The 19438-nt window shown below is 45.2% G+C and overlaps 1 protein-coding gene across 1 annotated transcript in view; it reads right to left on the bottom strand.

Annotated features, from left to right (window-relative positions):
* SGSM2 (small G protein signaling modulator 2) overlaps positions 1–13843 on the bottom strand; it is a 48773-nt gene extending 34930 nt beyond the window's left edge. Inside the window, exon 1 of the mRNA XM_029087526.1 lies at positions 13774–13843. Coding sequence (XP_028943359.1) covers positions 13774–13837 — 64 coding nt within the window. The 5' untranslated portion in view covers positions 13838–13843. The remainder of the gene's footprint in view (positions 1–13773) is intronic.
* Positions 13844–19438: the final 5595 nt, after the last annotated feature.

Here is a 19438-nt window from a genome sequence, read left to right on the forward strand (position 1 = left end):
ACTGCTGCCTCAGAGGACAACCACCCCCTTGCTTTTCCACCCACATTACACACAAAAGCCCAAGCCCACCCCTACCCCCTGAAAGGACCAGGACACACGGGCACATCCCCGCTTGACCCCTCTCAGCAATCAGCTTGTTCCAGGAAACACGCACTGCCATCAAAGGGGGCTGCAGGTCTCACACAGGCAGGACCCAGTGCTGGTGACAGCCCTGCAGGCCAGGCTGCTCCTCCTCAAAGGAAGAGGGAGCATCTGTGCATCTCCTCCAGCAGCAGTAGCGGGGGCGAGCGCCCTTTGGTTGCCCACGGGGTTTTGCAAGGCCAGGTAGAGCAGCACGGCAAGAACAAAGAGTGATGACAGCACGGGGATGTTCTTTACATCACAGACATAGATCCTGTCTAGCAACCATCACAACTCTTAACCCAGCTACTGTTTTGCTCTGTCTTTCAATGAGAAATAAAGAAAATGAAAAAAGAAAAGCAGCTTTCCGGATGCCTGAAGCAATGCAGCAATAATTGGTTCCAAATCTTAAATGAAGCAACCTGCCTTTAAAAATAACTGCAAAGAAGTGCATTGCTGTTGCTTAGGAAACAGGCTCTTCCCACCTTCACTGTGGGTTTGTTTTTTTTTTTTCCTTTCTTTAAAACAATAAAATATTAATGAAACAAATTTAGTGAAAAGCACAGCAGGCGCAGCTTTAATTATTAATAAATGCTGCAGCTGCCACGGAGGGCAATTTCCACAGTGACTGCCCCTAAAGCCCCAGGATTTAATTATTCCGTTGTGACATTTCTCATCACAAGGACTTGGCACAACGCCGTCCCCCACTGCCTGCAATACACGTGTAGGGGTTATTTGCAAGGGGAGAGACACTGGCAGTGGCTGCTGGTTTGCCTCAAAATGTGTGTTCCACAGGCTGAGATGAACACACCACATCCAGTTCTGTGTGTAAGACACCCCTAGGTCTGGGTTCAGGTTATAGTCCCAGCCTGTGCGACCTTCAGCTCACTTCACTCTGCTCTGCTTTGCCCACAGACTGAGGCTAACACTACTGCCTGTCTCCAACTTTTCTCTCCAGGCTCCTTTATGCAAGGGAACTATTCCAGACCAGCAAACTGACTTTACATCCACATCTGACCTCATCTGGATTAGCTTTCAAACACACAGTGGCTTTTACCCAGAGGAGGGCAGCACACCTTGCAGCACAGATGCCCTCCTATCCCAACCCAGGGGACCGTACAGATGTCCCCTCCGTAGCGGACAGCAGCAGGAAGGGATCCCTCCAGCACAACGAGCAGCCAAGAGCTTCACAGCACATTGGTTAAAGAAGTCACTGCCTGGAAGAGTCACGGAGGGCCCTTTGCTCACTGCCTGGCCAAAGGCAGACACTGATCTCATGGCACCCTGTCACCACCACCCACACCACGTCCTCCCGCGTGTGTGCACACACAGCCAGGCTCAGTCAAAAGGAAACTGAACACATCCTGAAAGAACTCGCAGAAGAATCACCTCAAGCTGCAGAAGCTTTTAAAAGACACGAGAGGATCTTGACAGTGCTGCTCAAATGGCTTGGCAGAGAGGAAATACGAGGTCTCTGAGGATGTCTCCGTAGCTCCACTCATCTTTTCTCCTTTTGCTTCTCTTCAGTTTTAAACCAACCACAAAAATTAGATTTCTATTTTCCAAGCATTGGATTGAAACAGTAAAAGCACACTTTTTACAGTGAAATAAGCCAGCATTTACAAACTCTTACTCCTGAAAACCTCCACATCTCCCCAGGAACGTCTCTCCGCAAACCCATGGCTCTGCAGTGAGGCTGCTGTGCTCCTTGCATTCTGGTAACCTGCAAGGGAATTAGCACTGTTTCCTGGCCACCTCCTGGGTTTAAATCAATTCTCCATGGCAGGCTCTCGGCATTTATCTTGTAGGCAAAGGTGAAACCAAACTGAATGAACTCATTTACACTGAATATAACATACCCACCCCCCACTGCTCTGCTGGACAGTGTCAGAAAGGAAGGACACAAGATTTTAAGTGAGCACACAGAAGGGTACGGTGTGCACAAACACTCCCCGTCCCCATTTCCCTGGTGCATCAGCACACATGTGCAATCAGCTGAAATCGATGCAGATGACGTGTTACAACCACACTCAGAGACACACATAAAACCCAACCAGCGTGCAATGGAGGCAACATCAATACATGGCAGAGCTGGGAGGTGGGACAAAATAATCTTGACAGAGAAGTATTTTGGGGGAGGAGAGCTGGAGTGTCAGGTAAACCAGGTTTCTGCAAACCCACTTTTCTTTATTTTAAGAAACCACAAATAGCCAATCCCCCTGGAGTAGCAAGCTGCTGAACACAGAGCTCAGACTGCTGCCTAACAAGATAACACAAGAAACATTTTAGGGGTTAAAATCAGAAGCACCTTTGAGACAGGCAAATGAAGTTATTTATCTATTTTAAAGAAAATTAACCACTTTTCCCTTTTTGGAATCTGACACACTTAAAAGACATAAAGAGATGAAGATTTAGCTGTTTCTGGAGGAACTGATAACATCAGAAAGACATCAACAGGTAGTTCTGTGTACAAGCAGGTAGTTTGTACACACACACATGCTTTTATTTACGTGTACACATGGACAGGGATAAATAACTACTGTAAGCTTTCTGAGCAGAGCACAAGGTGACCCCAGCCTGCCTACTGCTGCTATACTTACAATAAATACACACAAAAACTGACTACAGAAAAATGCAGGTATTCACTATGTACAGATTGGAAGACCACCACTGCACGTGGAATAAATCAGCACAGCTCAGGTAATTCCCTTGTATCATTCAGCTGACAGCAGCCATCTAAAAATTCATTAACTCCAGAAAGTTTTGAGGAACATCCCCTGCAGTATCCACTGCTGAATTTAATTAAGTGTAGATATATTATTGATTTACAGTCCAAATAATCATGGTCCCCAACAAGCTCTGAAAAATGTCGCTTTTTTATTACTTCAACAAGGCTACTTCTTGCAGGGTCAGGTGAACAACTTCAGTTTTCTCCTTTTTTGCCTTTATGAAAATCTGGACATGACTTAATGGAGTGTGAAATCAGAGAGCTCCAGGGATGGGGCTGGAAGGGTGGTAAGCAGAGAAAAGACAGCCTGTGGAAGGATTTTTATTGGGTTTATTTAGCAGATGAAATTTTCCTTAGACAGGAAGAAACACTGCAGCTAAATACCTTGTTTTCATGGAAACTGTGCACAGGGAATAGAATTCATGAGGCTGAAGAAAATAAGAACAAGAGGAGGATGATAAAGAAGCAATCAGATGCTCACAATCTCCAGCTGCTGTTGCTTTACCTGGCTAATCACAGACCTGCCCAGTTTGAAACCAAGTTTATTACCAAGTTACAGCATGCTATATCACTGAGAAATGCACACTGAGCAGGTGATTCCCAGCTGTACCTCATACTAGCTAAGAAGCAAATGACTGCAGAGGAGAAATCCAAATTTACTCCTTTGTCCAAAGGGTGCTGCTTTCTGCATTTTATGGAAGAGGGAAAAACTGACTAGGAACTATGTGCTTAAGTCTCAAGCCCATCTGACAGCCTGGCTTCAAACACCAAGGATCGTAGACTCTCCAGATATATCTGCACTGCCAATAAGGGATTTACTGTGACAAATCCAAGTATGCTCATGGGACAACAGGCAAGGATAACAGGGAGAGAGCTGTGCTGCAGCCAAACTCTCACTCCCACCTGCCTCACGTGATTTTCAACACATCATTCACCAAACCCAAGCCTGCAACAACCACCGCAACTGAGACGGAAGGATTCCCTCGCCTCTCAGAACAAAAAGCACTAAAAAAGTGGTTCATTTTGAACTAATTTCTACCTCAGACCTCTCGTGGTTAGATTTAAATATCATAGCATGGGGTATGAATGATATAAAGATATCTCTGATCACTTCTGAATGTTCAGGGTTAAGCACATAAACCTCCAGAATGAAGGAGTTCCGATGTCTCGAGGAAGCACCCTTAGTACAAAGTACATCTATCAGTGTTTGGTAAAGCACTGACGTAGCAAAGCACTTGGAATCCATGCAAAGGAAAACACAGGTGCTAGAACACCACCAAGTATTTTTATTTTACAGCAGCACACCAAGAGATACTATCTGTGATCAGGACCACACAGAACTAGGTCCTGTGGAACTATCTAGGGGAAGACAGTGTCTGCCTTGAAGAGGCCATCAGTAAAATTGCACTTAATAACTACCAGAAAAAACCTTTTCCATTCCACTCTTGGGGGGCTCATGTGAAAGGAGATTCACTGTTACATAAATGTTGAGAACACACTATAAAGGAATGATTTCATTTGAAAACTCTACTTATAGCTAACTGGATGGTTTGAATCCATATCAGGAGAAAGCCCCTTTTCTCCCTGGAAGCAAGGTAAAAGCAGCAGTTAGTGGGACAGAACATCCAAGGCTGTGTGGTTTAATGGTTAGGTTTACCTGGGCTCAAGGTACTTGTGTTTTGCCCTGTCACAAAGACAGGAGAGAGATCAATTTTTCAACAAATCCCTGGGAAAAAAAAGATACCTAAATGGACAATCCTCAGTTCTAAACATAACTCTGGCTGGGAAACATCAGGAGTGGAGTTTGGTGACTGCTTCTCTTTAAAATCTTGACCATTAAGCTTCAAGGTTCTCAATACCCTCCAGAAAACTGAAGTATTTCCATTAAACACTATTAAGGCTAAATCCAAATTACTGAAGTTTCTCTAAATAATTGAGTATGATCCAATTTGATGGCCCAAGACTAAAGTAAAATGTTTAGCAGAGTGCTCTAAAAAGCATGAGAGATTGTATTTTGCTTCTCAAACTAAAAACACGTGCAGTTCAAGAACTGTTTGGTTTCACATCACAGCTAATATTCACTCCTTTTTTTCTCTCTTCCATAGCACACCACTCATTACTTTAAAGCAGTCATCTTTGGAGCACAATCAAAAGCTTTTAAAATTGTGTGAAAAAATATTTGCCTCCCCTCAATTATGATAATCTCTCGTGCTCTCTTTGGGCTAATGTGTTTATGAAGTGAGCTAGAACCTCTGAAAACTATTTTATAAGCATTACTCATCACTGAAAATGTTTCATTTGTTTTCCAAATAGGAGTAGTAATACAGGGGGGCTTATATTCTGTTTACGAGACATGCATTTCCATAGCAGATTAACTGCATTTTTTAAAATGCCAAGGGTAGAAAGCCAAAAGAATTACAGTAACACAATGTCTGGTTGGACAGTGGTTATTTACATCTATTTCTACATAAGTTACACTTCTGTGAGCTACGAAAATAAGAGAGGAAACCGAAATCTGAATGTTCCTGTCAGATCGTAGGAGCACCGAGCTATTTAGAAGCCTCGAGGCAATCACCTAAAAACCCCAAAGCACAAGTGTCTCTTCCTAATGGGGCTGTTTTTCAGAGGAACTGGAAGGCTGCAACTCCAGCTTGTTGTGTGGACAGTCAGGACACTTCAGATACCAGATCCAGACCAACTGCAAATTAATCTCCTGTTCCTTTCGTTGAACATCTGTTCACACTTTGTTGCTCTACTTTAAATAGGAGGCAGAGAAAGGGCTTCTATCGGGAACTTATTTCCCACCTTAAAAACAAAGAAGAATTTCCCACATTGCTGCCTCCTACAATTTCACTGCAAGTCTGTGGATATTTGATATTCTTCTGAAAGCTTTACCATCTTGAAGCATGTCACTGGATAAGAATGCCTGGATAAGAAATGTATTCAAGAAATAGATTTCTATTCCTCAGTTGATTTTATTTGCCTGTCATAAACTTTAATTCAGTCTTGTAATTTAGGACCACGAAGGAAAAGATTTCTGACTCATGATTTTTCATTGCTTGGGGCTGGCAATCGTGACGTTTGGTGACTCTGATAATTGCTTGGATTTCAGGTCCTGGACGAGAAAAAACAGAACACAAGCTCCAGCATCATGCAGTCATTGGTTCCTAATTAGATCTTCTCTTTCAAACACAATTAACTTTGTGTAAAATGGGATAACAAGTCATCATAAGACCAGTGAAGAGAACAGTCCCACAACTAACCACATTTTTGTGGTTAACCCTTATGTTAGCAGCGTAGATTCCTAACCAGCACTACCAGGCACTCCTGCAACTCAGCCACGCTATCTGCCCCTGACACAGCCAGATACCTGGTCCTGCGCCGTCACCAGCCACATTCACACCCACAGGTTTCCTGGTTTTCCACTGCCAGCTTTGACAGAGACATACCCATGATTTCAGCTGAAGCTATTTAATTGTATTTCTACAAACATCTGCAGACCCTGAAAATTAAACACTTAACTGATGTCAGACTAAGCATGTGGCTCCAGAAAATCCAGCCACACAACTGCTTTCTTATTGTCTACTGCCTCCAAAAGGAATGGAGTACTCATCTGCTTCAGGAAGCTGTGACGACACCTAATTAAAGCTGGGAAATAACTGTTAAATGGTTTGACAGCAAGTCCAATCTTAATAAGTGTTTTGCAGATTAACAGCAATCAAGTTATATACCGAATTGGTTATAGATGTTAACAGGACCCAAGAACCATTCTGCTTCTCAGAATTTGCCAGCCCTTTCACTGTGACCAGATATTGACTGACACAGAGTCATCCCAACTAACATCTCCTTCTACTTATTTTCCAAGAAGGAAGCATCTCACGCTGACAATTATCCAAGCCCAGGTGCCCCGGGACGGTGCAAAAGGAAACTGCAAGCAGCTGCTTCCAGAGAAGAGGGGACTGGTAGTTGGGCAAGTCAGCTCCCAGTTTGTGTCCAGGCAAGTGCCTGGTCACTTTGGGATGGGGTGTGTGAGCTGACAGGGCTCAGGCCACCTCTCTGCTGTATTATCCACACAGACACGGAGCGCCGCTTCAAGGATCGCCTACTAATGTGAATTCATTGTACCATAAGCTCCCCCCAGTGCAGTGATCACATCCTTCTTTTGTTTGAGGGGCTTGCAGGCATGACTACAGGTAGTCACAGATAATGTATAAACACCTTCAATTCATATTCAGATCCAGCTGTGCAGTCAAACCACATTGCCTTTCCCAATGCATTACTGGACAGATCATGACACAGATTATTTTTCTTTGTTCTTTTTTTAGATCTTTGATATTTAAACACAGCATTAGTCAGAAAAAAAAAGCAGTAATTTTCATCAGTTAATAAGAGAAGAAAAGCAATATGCATAGTGGAAATGGAAACAACAAAACCTGAGGTTAATGCAGCCCAATCAAGGGGACAGGCTTGGCTCCCAGGCTGAGCAAGCCAAGCTCTCTAGTCTCCCCTCAGCGGAGAGGCTCGCTGTTCCTCCTCCCTGCACATCCAGCCTGGGATGGACCAGAGAAAAACCAGCACCAGCCACAAGTGTGGGGGGAAAGGAGCCGACAGTGGTCATGCCCCTGCAATAAACCCACCCTCGTCCCGGCACAGCTCTGTCAAAGCCAGCGCGGTCCCCAGGGAGGCCAGCGGCACAGTGCCCAGGGACAGCGGGGGAAACTCCTCCTCTCCTCTCCTCTCCCTCTCCCTCTCTCTCTCCCTCTTTCTCTCCCTCTCCCTGTCCCTCTCCTCTCCCTCTCCTCTCCTCCACACCCCAAGGAAGGTCCATCACAAACCTGCCCTTCCCAGAGAGGGTTTAAAGGAAACCTCGAGCACAACATTAAATACCGTCCTGCAGCTCAAAATCTGAACTGGCCTTTTCATTTCAGCCTCACAGGGATTCTGTACATTTTAATTAATGGGTTTAATTACTGGTAGCAGATTTATTATTCAGGCCAAAAAAAGCTTTTTGTGCCCTTCATCCCTTTCCTAATTTGAATGAAAATCTCATTGAAAAGCCAAGTTCTGCATGTTTGACAGTGTCCAAGTTACCATTTTTACTCACATTTACTGCCAGCCTTCCCCGAAAACACAGTGACCACATTCACTGTGACAAGCAGGCACGCTGGATTCACATCTGAACAACAGACATTTTGATTCTGGCAATTATTTTACAACATAAGAATTCAGGATTATTTCATTGAATGCACTCAAAATATTTATTCAAAGCGAACAAACTACCGAGACTCATTTCAAACAACATAAAAATACCTTTAAATTATAAACCAGGCCAAGCACAGTCAACTCCTATGAACAATAATTTAATTATGAGTCAATTTGAAGTTCACGTTTCATTTAAAGCAAACACACAGTGAATGGTGAACATTTTGTACAATCCCAGTTTTTAATTGTCAGTGTCGTTGCTACACCTAAGTAACAATTACACAGAATCACAGAATGTTGGGGACTGGAAGGGACCTGGAAAGATCATCTAGTCCAACCCCCCTGCCAGAGCAGGAACCTAAATGAGATCACACAGGAAGGCGTCCAGGTGGGTCTTGAATGTCTCCAGAGCAGGAGACTCCACACCCTCCCTGGGCAGCCTGTTCCAGGGCTCTGTCACCCTCACTGTAAAGAAGTTTCTTCTCAAGTTGAAGCAGAACCTCCTGTGTTCCAGCTCACAGCCATTGCCCCTTGTCCTACCATTGGGCATCACTGAGAAGAGCCTGGCTCCATCCTCCTGACATTCACCCTTAACATATTTATAAACATTAATGAGGTCTCCCCTCAGTCTCCTCTTCTCCAACACCAGTCAGAACAACACACTGCTAACTCCACTGAAGGAGATATTGTCTGGACAGTTTGCTTTCAGAGCAGTTATCAATTTACCTTTAAAAACAAGACATTATGAATATATTCTACATTTAATTACTATTATCACAGGAGCAGTGTCCTTCTGGCAGCATAACCCATTCCTCAAGCACCAAGCATGCACTGTGTGCAGGGCTTGCTCTCAGTGCCTGTCCCAGGAGAAGGCTCCCCACGCCCTCCCTGTCCTTCCCCCCTCCAATGAACAATGCCCACAAACGGAGCAGCTCCTACAGCTCTGCACACGGTGAAGAGCATTAACAAACGTCCTGGTGACCCATGCTGTCACAGTGACCACTCTGGCTACCCATTCCACCACGGATGCAACACTCGGGATGAATGCCAGAGAAGGAAGAGAAGCCTGCAGAAGCCCTTCCCAAAGTTTCTCTTTCCCCATGTTGCCAGAGGCACGTGGACCTCGCAGGTTGGGTGGAAGCCCCCGCCTGTGCCCCGCTGAAGGCACCAGCTCTGTGAAGTGTCCTTGGCTGCCCCAGTTCCTCAGGGCTGCCTTGCTGAGCAGACGGGACAAGAGAGCTCCTCAAACTCCTACTAAATGCATCCACTGGAAACGAGACAGCTCTTTGAAAAACATCAAAGTACTGGTTTCGAAGATGAGACTGAAATTGTCTGAAGGGCCCTTTTTTTATTATTATTTTATTATTATTTTATTATTGGCTTAGCAAGATAAAGAGTGTTATTAAGCACAGCTGGAACTGGCTTTGTACATGTGGAGTAAAGTTATCCTAATCTGGTACCTTTCTAGCTCCTCTGAAACCTTCTGTACAGGTTTTTGGGTTTTTTTGGTTTTTTGGTTTTTTTTATGAAAGAGGGAAAAAGAGAAGAAATATTAAAGAGTGAGTTAATGAAAGATCTTGACTGGACACATAAAAGACACCACTTGGAGAAAACCAATCCTGTGAGATTCATGATGTGAGCTACACGTCCTTGAAGACATAAAGAACAACATTCGGGTAACCTTGTCTTTGATCCACTCAGGAAGAGGCATGCTCCATTACGTTTGCTGCATGAAGCTGATTTGAACAGGTTTTTAATTCATTGCTTATAGCAACATGTTACTGTCAGATCTAAAGATGGGCAACCAGGCAGAAAAGGCTTAGCAAAGCTGCAGGTAGTTTTTGGACACAGACAGTAAATGTAACACACTGAACTGGAAAGCTCTGCTTGCAGATTACAGGTAAATACACGCGGTAACTGCCAAGACAGACAGAACAAAAGCTTCCTTTTCCTTTTCCTTCTCCTTCTCCCTCTCCCTCAGAAGTGCAAAAGCTGGGGAGGGTTAGCATGCCTGTTGCAAACACAACTGGCCATGAAAACTTGAGGGAAGCCGGTGAAATGAAGGCTGTTCTCCCTGGCCCGCAGAGATGGCACTCAGCGGAACGGTCCCCACGTCATGCCGTACCAGCTCCGTTACCAAGGAAACGGCACCAGATAACCCGGGCTGAGAACAGCCACATCCAGCTTCCAACAGAAACACCCGTCCACTAAAGATGTCACAGACATCCACACAGCTGGCGTCATCTCACCGTACTCAGACTGACAACACAATACCGGTGAAATTCACCCAACAGCAACCTGCAGCCCCCCAGAATTGGAATCTTGGTCCCAATTTGGCACATAATAGCTGCACTGCACACAGCCCAAACTGAACCTCTACAGCTCTGAACGACAGAGCTACACCCTCGAGAAATCAGACAGGATGAAAGAGTAACTGGAGTGTAACTAGGTCATAAACTGGGTTGAGAACAAACACAAAAACACCCGCATTCATCTTCCCCACAAAGATGACAACGTCAACACTGTTTTCCTTCTCTTAAACCACAGAGGTGCAAACCACAGACTGTCAGCAGAGTCGCTGTGGTTTGCACCGGTCTCTCCTGCTGGATGAGTAGGGCTGACCGGCACGGAGGTGTTACTCCTCCAAGGACCAGCAAGGGTGGCCCAGAGAATGGCACTTCCTTCAGGAGCTCACAAAGGTGAGCTCACTGCTTCCTGCTGCACGCTCAAGGTGTCAGACAGGTAGTGCTGAGACGGTGTCTCCCATCTCAGCACACGTTTTCTGTGGTCTCAGTGTGACCCTGGGGCAGGAGAGCAGCCCTCCTACCCATGTTTGCCAATGCACCTCCATAAAGTCACATCCCATAGAAGCTGCTCCAGATTTGCAAATGAACCCTACACAAAATGGATTGAATCCTGGACCATGGAGACACATTTCAAGGGCTATCCAGACTGTGAGGAAACCCACTCAGGCTCAATGCTCTGCACTGATCTTACATCAGAATTGTCCCTCTGCTCACCAGATGATGAGCCCACGCTCTGCTCAGAGACGCCACAGTCCAGCACGGGGCTGAACAGCCCCTCTGCCATCTCAGCCTTTGCCTTTCTTGTGCTTACAAACCCCACGTACCAAACAACGAGGCACTGAGGAAGGGTGTGGGAAAAGGGGCACACACTGTTTGACTGGCACCTCCAACCATTTAGGGCCTAGGAGAGCCAGGAAATTTTCAGTTACTGATGCAGACAGGCCCTGAAAATCGACTACCATGTATTTAACAGGCTCTTGCTAAACTCAGCCTTGCAGGAGAGTAAAATGATTCACAAGAATTCTATATTTATAACAAAGATTCACTGAAAGTGATTCATGTACTGAGCCAATCTAATTTTAAATAGAAAGGAAAAACCTCTTGAAGAGGCACATGAAACCGGAGTGGGGGAGGGAAGAGAACTGCACACACAGGAGAGCCCCAGCCAGGAGCTGTTAGCCAAATCTACTGGAAACAGCTTCTCCATTCAATTAGCTGAAGTGAGAGCAGAATATTCAGCTTCCCTTACTTCTGGTTTAGAGTTAATTAAGTCTTAGATTCAAAGCAGTGGCAGGTTGGAATACTTCTTTAGGATAGGTAGGATTGCTGGGCAATAATAAGGCAGCTCACAGAGAGTTATTAGTTCTTCAGACCCTACAGAATTCAGAACACAAAACCAAGTGGAATCACAGTGGGAAGGAGAGAGAAATATTAAGAAGATTTTTACAGTATTGCTAATTTTGGCCAAGCTGATTCTAACAGAAATAGCTGCCACCCCGCTACCCCTGACATCAGCACTGCAGCACATCTCACAGAATATCCTTTCACAGACAGAGAACAGACACCCAACACGAGGAGCTCTCCAGATCAAACAGGCAGCCCGCAGCAAGGCACAGGCGCAGGGTTCCTCCACCCGCTCCTACCTCGGGATCATCTTCCTCAGTTTCTTTTTCTCCTCTGTATAGTCCAAATATTCAGTAGATAAAAGGGGAATATTTAACATAACCACAACCTAAATGGAGGAAACAGCTGGAATCTATATTAATAGCAATAAAACATTAGCCAGAGAACGTGGCCAGATGTTGCACTCCTGCACCAAGTATGCAGGGATGAATAAACTCTCCTAGGCTGTAAGCAAACGGTAACTCGGAAACAGCAAGCAGAGTGCGATTAGCCTGGCACCCAAATAACCACACACAGCACAGCAAGCGGGAATTTCAGCGCTGCGGCAGGTTACTGTGCTCAGACTTTGGCTTCCAGTGATGTGTCAATATTTATTTCTCTAGACAGTCCACTTATCTCCAAAGCCAAATCTAACTTCCACTCGTCTTCACCTCTTCACTGTCATCAACACAACACTGGGTATGGTTGGCTGCAAGCGCTCCACTCTGTGAAATCCAGAGGTGTTCAGATGATGGCTGTGCTCCAGTCATTCCCAGCGCCACTCCCAGTTAAGTCTTCAATTTGAAGCACGAAGAGAAAGTAGCCAAGAATTCACAGGCCAACACGCGTATTTAGAATCAGACACAGCTTCAATTCTCAGCAGTATCTTGCTGAGATGTTTCTCTGCACACCAAAGTCTGATGAATAGTGTTAAATTTTTACTTGCCCTAGTAAATTATGGGCTAGATTTCAGCACAGTTGAACCAGCATTCAACAGTTCCTTCTTGGGCACTGAATGAAGTGGCCAAGCCTCCAAAGAAGTACTTGGTGTGAACTTTCAGGAGCTGACCTCTACTGAGAATCCAGCATTGGACCTTCCTTTATCCACCCACCCACCCAGGGTCTGCTGCACTCCATCATCACAACACACACATACACACCCGTCAGTCTAAACCTTCAGGGACCAGGGAAACCACCACCAAATGTTAAAATTTCTTCAGACTGAGCGATTCAGAGTTCTGAAACACCAGCTGCCCTTGGTATACACCATGTTTTCTCCAAAGAAATTTTATTTGCTTGCTAATTCTTGGTAATGCAACTTCCAAAACACAGTCATGAGGAAAAGTCACCAACATAATGGCTCACTGATTATATTAAAAAATATACAGGAACATCCATAATGTCAGAGCCTAGAGCTCAGGCTCTCAAATGCATCATTTATGTCACACAGCACCCAGTGCCCAGCGGAGAGCAGAGGAGCACTGCAAAGACCTGAAACATGCCAATTGGCATGATGCTGGCTAGAAAATTCACTGAGATTTCCATTGTTTTCCTTCTTTACAAAAGGCAACAGTCCTTTCAATGAATTTTTGGGCTGGATTCTGTCACCTACATTCAAAATGAGACACCTTTTTCTTCAAACACATTGAGACAACTTACAAAACAGAGTACTTTCAGCTTGAAGGCAGCCGTTAGATTTTCACCCATGACTGTGAAAACTTCGTTTTTTGGCAGTTATTCTCTAGGTTGTATCTTACCTCCAAATACAGATTCTTTAACCTACTAGTGCTTCCTAGTAAATTACCTTGTTGTTTTTGCTCGGTACTTATTTTGGATAATGCCATTTTAATGAGAGTTACTTTCTCATTTGTAATGTACACACGGATGCAGCAAATGTAAAGAAAAGGTGACACAGGCCTGAACTCCATGATTTCTAATATTTAGATCTCTGCATTTACCTCCAACAAAAGAGAAAATACATTTCTACAGGAAAAGTAAGGTTATGTAGTGTTGGCTTTTTTGTGTGTCATTTACCACATAAGGCGATGATGTGACTGCTGTCTTCATGTACAAATTTCCGAGTGACAGCTTCTTCCATGATCTGCTTTACCTAAAATAAATAAAAAGAAGTAATTGTAAGATCCCAGCACAACCCAGCACAGCATTTGGGAGTTTCAGTTTCAACCTTTGCTTGCCCTTTCCACATCACCAAAAGACTAACAACTCACACAAGGTTCTATTTGCAGCGAAGGAAGTGTTTAAGAAGGGAAAGGAAGGACACACCTGAGCAGCTTTTCATGGGATGAGGGAACCTCTGGTAGAACAAGGGGAGGGGGAGCAAACATGCAAGAGGCTTTGAAAGTAGAACATGTTTTATATCTGAAGACTTCAAAGCAAGTCTTTTGCACTTTCTAAAACCTGGCTCACTGTTCACATACTGAGGCTTGACAACAGAGACTCCTAACAAGGCAATTTCTTTCTTTCCTGTGGCATTTCTGACATGGCTGTAAGAACTGTGGACCCTGCAGTAAAGCAATGGGAGGAGGTGGAGAAGTAAGAGGGTATCAAGAAAGAAGCAAAGGTGTGAGATGGCCTCATGGATGGGAACTCAGGCAGGAAGCATCTGTGTGATTACTCTGTTTATATCCAGCAATCCCTTCTCACATTTTTATTCACATCATTGCTGATTTACAAGCTTGATGTCTGTTTGTCTTGGCAGGAAACCAACAAAAGCTGTTCCAGACCTCACCTAGAGGTTTGAAATCATCTAGATAACAGCACCTGGGCAGGCCACAGTTCAGCAGAGGGAAGGTGACAGGACAGCTGTGCAGCTCTGCCTGTTTAAATTCCAGCTCAGCCCCTGACCTGCGTTTTCACGCGTGGGAGGCAGCGTGTTCCAGCAAACACAGCTTGCAGGGGAAGCAGAGACGCTGCCATCCGCTGCCTCCAAGCCAACGCTTCGCTGTGCCTCAGCCGACCCATCTGTGAAACAAGTGACCCAGACTTCACAAGCTGCTCTGGTTTCACTGGATGGAAACTGCATTTGATCTGCTAAATGAAAGGCGTGATTTACCAAAGGGAGGCAGTACCTCCGAGTGCCACTAGCATTAAGGTGGACAGAAGAGGACGCAAGAAAGTCTTGCCCACTTGACTGAAGTCCACAGGCAGGAATTCAGGCACCGCTCAGGGCTGCAGACTGGGATTTCAGCCTCAGCTCCCTGGAGAACAGTAATTGGAATTCAATTTCTGAGGACAGGGAGGAAGAAGAGTCATTTACCAGGCCCAAGAGCTCTGGAGCTCAGAGGACAATTCCCTGCTGTCACACGTTTCCCAGGCATACCCTGATCATTAGTCTTTATTAGCTCAGAATGGTATTTAGATCGCAGTCTGTAGCCCAGGAAGAAAAAATGTAAAGTCTATTTTTAAAAATATAACTAAAAAGGTTTCAGACACAACAATCAACCCTGCTTTTATACAGCAGCACCATATGGTCAGCCTGTCAGCAGAGTCTGAATCCAGGACCTCCAGAGACAAGCAGGACAGAGCAGGCAAGGAATCAGTGTCTGTTCCCAACCTCCATCTCACACAGAGCAACCTCTGCAGGCTCCTGGAGAGTCAGTGAATGGTACCAGAAAACATTTCAGGGCACGGACAGGAGCTGTGAAGATTCAAAAGCTGGAATGCGGAGTTCTTCAGTCCAACATCATTCCTCCCTGCCACGTAATTCAGGGATGCTCCAGGCAAGGAGCTAAATCAAATGTCTCTGATCAAATGGAACACAAGCCTTTTCCCTTTTTTTCTCTCCTTTCTCCTTCCGATTTTGTGCAGCTCTCTTTGTGGGGAATGCTGCTGTTGTGTCTCTCTGTTCTAGAAGGCACTTGTCAATGAAGCTTTCTGAGCACAAGCCTACACAGACACCCACTTGCAGATACCAGCGGACCTGATCAAACTGCAAATTCATCTCATTAAAAGAAAAATCAACAGCCCACCCCCCTGCACTCACCCATCCACCTGCGCTGGTGAAAACACCAGTTCAGCCTACTGAACTGCTGTTTGCTGCGAGGGATGGAGGGTGGTGGGCTGCCTTCTCCAGCTGCAGCCTGTGCTGCCAACAGAGGGGCCTGCAGAGACACCTGCTCAGGGGGGCAGGAAGCGGCACAGGTTCGGCTGAGGGATGGCACAGGCTCCCTCCACAGCCTTGGAAACATCCCCCCGTTCTCCGTGCCCCCCTTGTCAGGTCACTACAGGATCATCTCACCTTAACCTGCCCATTTACCCCTGCCAGGTGGCACAGCATGCAGAAAAGCAGCCAGAGCATCGACTTTGCTGCCCTTCAGCCCCTCTGTCCATGAAGCAGAAGCAGCTCTGCACCAAGGGAACCGCAGCGAGCCCCGAGACATCCCGCTCTCCCTGCAGAGGGAACAGGCTCCCTGCGCACCTTCACCAGCCGCTGGAGAGCACGGAGGGGGAGGCTCTGTCTGCCCGAGTAAAGACCTTGGCACTGAGGGGTGAAGAAGGTCCTGGTGGTAGCATTATCCAGGTAAAGCAAAGCAAGCTGCCTGAATAAAAGCAGATATGCATTTGCACAACAAGCACAAGTTATAATGGATCACTGCTCTGACATTCTGCTACATCTAACAAGGACCAAAACTTTCAGAAGCAAACACCAAACACAGGTCATAACACATGGATTATTTAATAAGTTTCAACAAAGAAATACACAAGAGAGATGTCTTTATGTTTAATGTTTCAATTTTTGTTACAAGGAAGCTTTAAAAATGGAAAGAAAACTCCAATTTTGCAGCAAGCTGCTGGTATAAAGAGACCAAGAAAATGAAGACTACTAAGACACGACACACACTTGACTATATATCAATTTATTCACAAGCATGGGGCTAGAAGAGACCCACAGGTGGCCCCTTTTCAATCCCTCTGCTGCCTTCTTCGTCTGCTCCAATGACCAAAGACAGTTGGGACTTGCCTTGCCAGTATTTTGCTAAACTATCCCAATGATGGATTTCTGACCAGGGCTGACCCAGCACATCTCCACATATCTGCAACCTTCAGGGTTAGGAACGACCTTTCAAACCAGAACCACTCTTTCAGAACACAGGCTGCAGCACTTTCCCCATCCCTGCATCATGATGGGACACTGGAGAAGCACCACAGGGACAAAGCAGTGTTGGAGGCAAAGAACAGTGCTCATGAAACACTGGAATAACCAGGACCACAGTTAAAACCCACAGTATTCCTTCCTCAAAGGAAAAAACCTTACTTCGAGCATCTGTGTCTTCTTTACCTTGTGTAGTTACTATTCATCTCATTTATTGATTGCTCCTGCTGCACTGACTCTGCTACTCTTGACAAGGAACTGGGTGATGTCAGTACGAGCTGTTCAGCAAGTGCTACCTTCCTGCTCAGAACCAGTTGCATTTCAGTTATAAGACGAACACTTGTGTTTCTGAAGTGCTCTGTAATTTTTCAGGGTGAAACTGCTCAGGTTATTGTTATCCTGTTTGTTGCACAGCTAGAAAGAGTGCTGTGTTTAAATCCAGAAATGGCAAAACGCCTCCATTTCAGTAGGTAGAAGAAAATAGCCAGAGAAAAGCCCGTTTTATGAGTCTACCTGTCAGAACAGATTTTCCTGCAGAGAGAGATAAACGTTTGAAACGTGAACTTATAAGCAGCCTCAGCATGAATCCCAGTGGAGTTAAATTTTCAAAATACATTACATGCCCTCCTTTCTATTAGAGCCAACAAAATACATCCGTTACCAGTGGGAACTGAAAGTCCATCTGAGAAAAAGCAAACAACATTAAATTTTCCCAAAGGAAAAAATGCAAAAGTTTTTGCTGAGAGGGAAAGACAAAATAAAATAAAAACCACTTTGCAGCAAGTGATTTTGGAGACAAGCATTTCATATTTTGCAAAGACAAGTGAACTTTAATAGGCTTGGTGTAAACAACGTACAGAGAGAATACGCTTACTCTAAACTCCACTGGATGTGGAGGTTACATGAAATTAGTTCAACAGGAGGAGAGCCTGTGTTTAAAGGCCAAGGGAAGGGAATGATCACTTTGAGAACAGACATGGACTTGTCACGTTTTCCAAACAAGACCACCAATACACAACATGCATCAAGAATCATTCCCTGTGTGAAAAGTCACAAAGAACGAAAAATGAGGTTGAAAATTCTATCAGGAAAAGTTAATTGCTGTCATTAAGGGCAGCACAACCTGGCTGGTATAGTAGGGATTTGCATTCAATTCCTGGCTCCATTGATTGATTGTTTGCAATAAAAATAAATCTCAGTGTCAGTGTCTCTGCCTGCCTCCAGATCCCGTTTGTCTCGGCGTGAGCAGAACAGACAGGGTTTCCTACCACACGTCTGTGCAGTGCACAGGCAAGAGGGGTTACGTTACCTTCATGCGCACGCAATCACCAAAAAGCTCTCCTGCTTTAGGATGGAAAGCTCTGGGCAACCCTCAAAAAGCCAAGCCAACATAAATCCTCTAAAAAAGCATTTGTGAGGACTTGGAGAAGAAAAAAAAACAAATCAAAGACAAAACAAAAACCACAGATGACATAGAAGGCATGAATAACACTTCCAAGCATTATTCAAGTAATTTGAAAGCTAGAGTCCAATTAAAAACATTTTAGAGACTTTAAAAACAAATTAGCCTCAGATTTTTTAATTACATACCACTTGTTCTCCACAGCTCCAAGTTCGCTTGGATCATGAAAATCCATTTCACTTCCAGTCTTGTACATTAGCACAAGATTGCAATATTCACAGTTGGAAAACATTTCTCAATTTATTTTTTTTTTTAATATATATTTAAACATTAACCCAGGAGAGCAAGTGCACACATTTCTAAATCAAACCTTATGCTGTCTTGGCTCAAAGCTCCCAGTTTAAGCTAAAATTTCTAAATGCAGTGGCAGGCTCATGGCTGCATGAAGCCACAGCATTTAGCACGTGAGCAGGGAATAGGTGACACCCGCCCGGCGCCTGACAGCCAGGTGCTGGCTGGGTCACTCTGGGACACGGTCCTGCCATCCTGTGTACAGACCCTTCTTTGTGTGCCCAACCCTCCTCCACCACTTCCAGCCAACCTACACTGACTGAAACATCTGACACTTTCTGGCTTCAACACTAACAAATATGGGGACACCAGATTGAGGCTCAGGAACCTTGGCCATAGCAACAGCTTCTCACTTGAGCTTTAATGAATCTTGCTGTCCTACTACTTCTGATTTCCCCAGCTGTGAGCAGGGAAGGAGCAGGAGGACAGTTAGCTCTTTAAAAATACTTTTTATTGCTGTGATGGACAAGCATTACATCTTCACTTAGTTCCTCTGCAAGAACAGGCAGCAACACACAGCTGTTAGTCAATGCCACGAAAATGCAAAACATGGTACTTGGCTGTACGGGGGAGAGGTGGCCACTCGCTGAGCTGGCATTCCCACCTGGAGCATGTTCAGGAAGGCGCTCTTGGGCCACGGCATGTTTATAGCCCCAGACACCCCCTTCCCGAGCACCCTGGCAGGGACCCCAACGCGTGTCCCATGGGAGCGGGTCTGGGGTCCCCACACGAGCCTGGCTCTGCGATATGAACGACTCCAGCCCAGCACGAAGCCCAGCAGGAACTCTGCCTGGCTGGGCACATCCCGCCGGGCAACAGCATCGTCCTCTGCA

The sequence above is a fragment of the Antrostomus carolinensis genome, unplaced genomic scaffold (genome assembly GCF_000700745.2).
Source record: "Antrostomus carolinensis isolate BGI_N321 unplaced genomic scaffold, ASM70074v2 scaffold7491, whole genome shotgun sequence".
Lineage (NCBI taxonomy): Eukaryota > Metazoa > Chordata > Aves > Caprimulgiformes > Caprimulgidae > Antrostomus > Antrostomus carolinensis.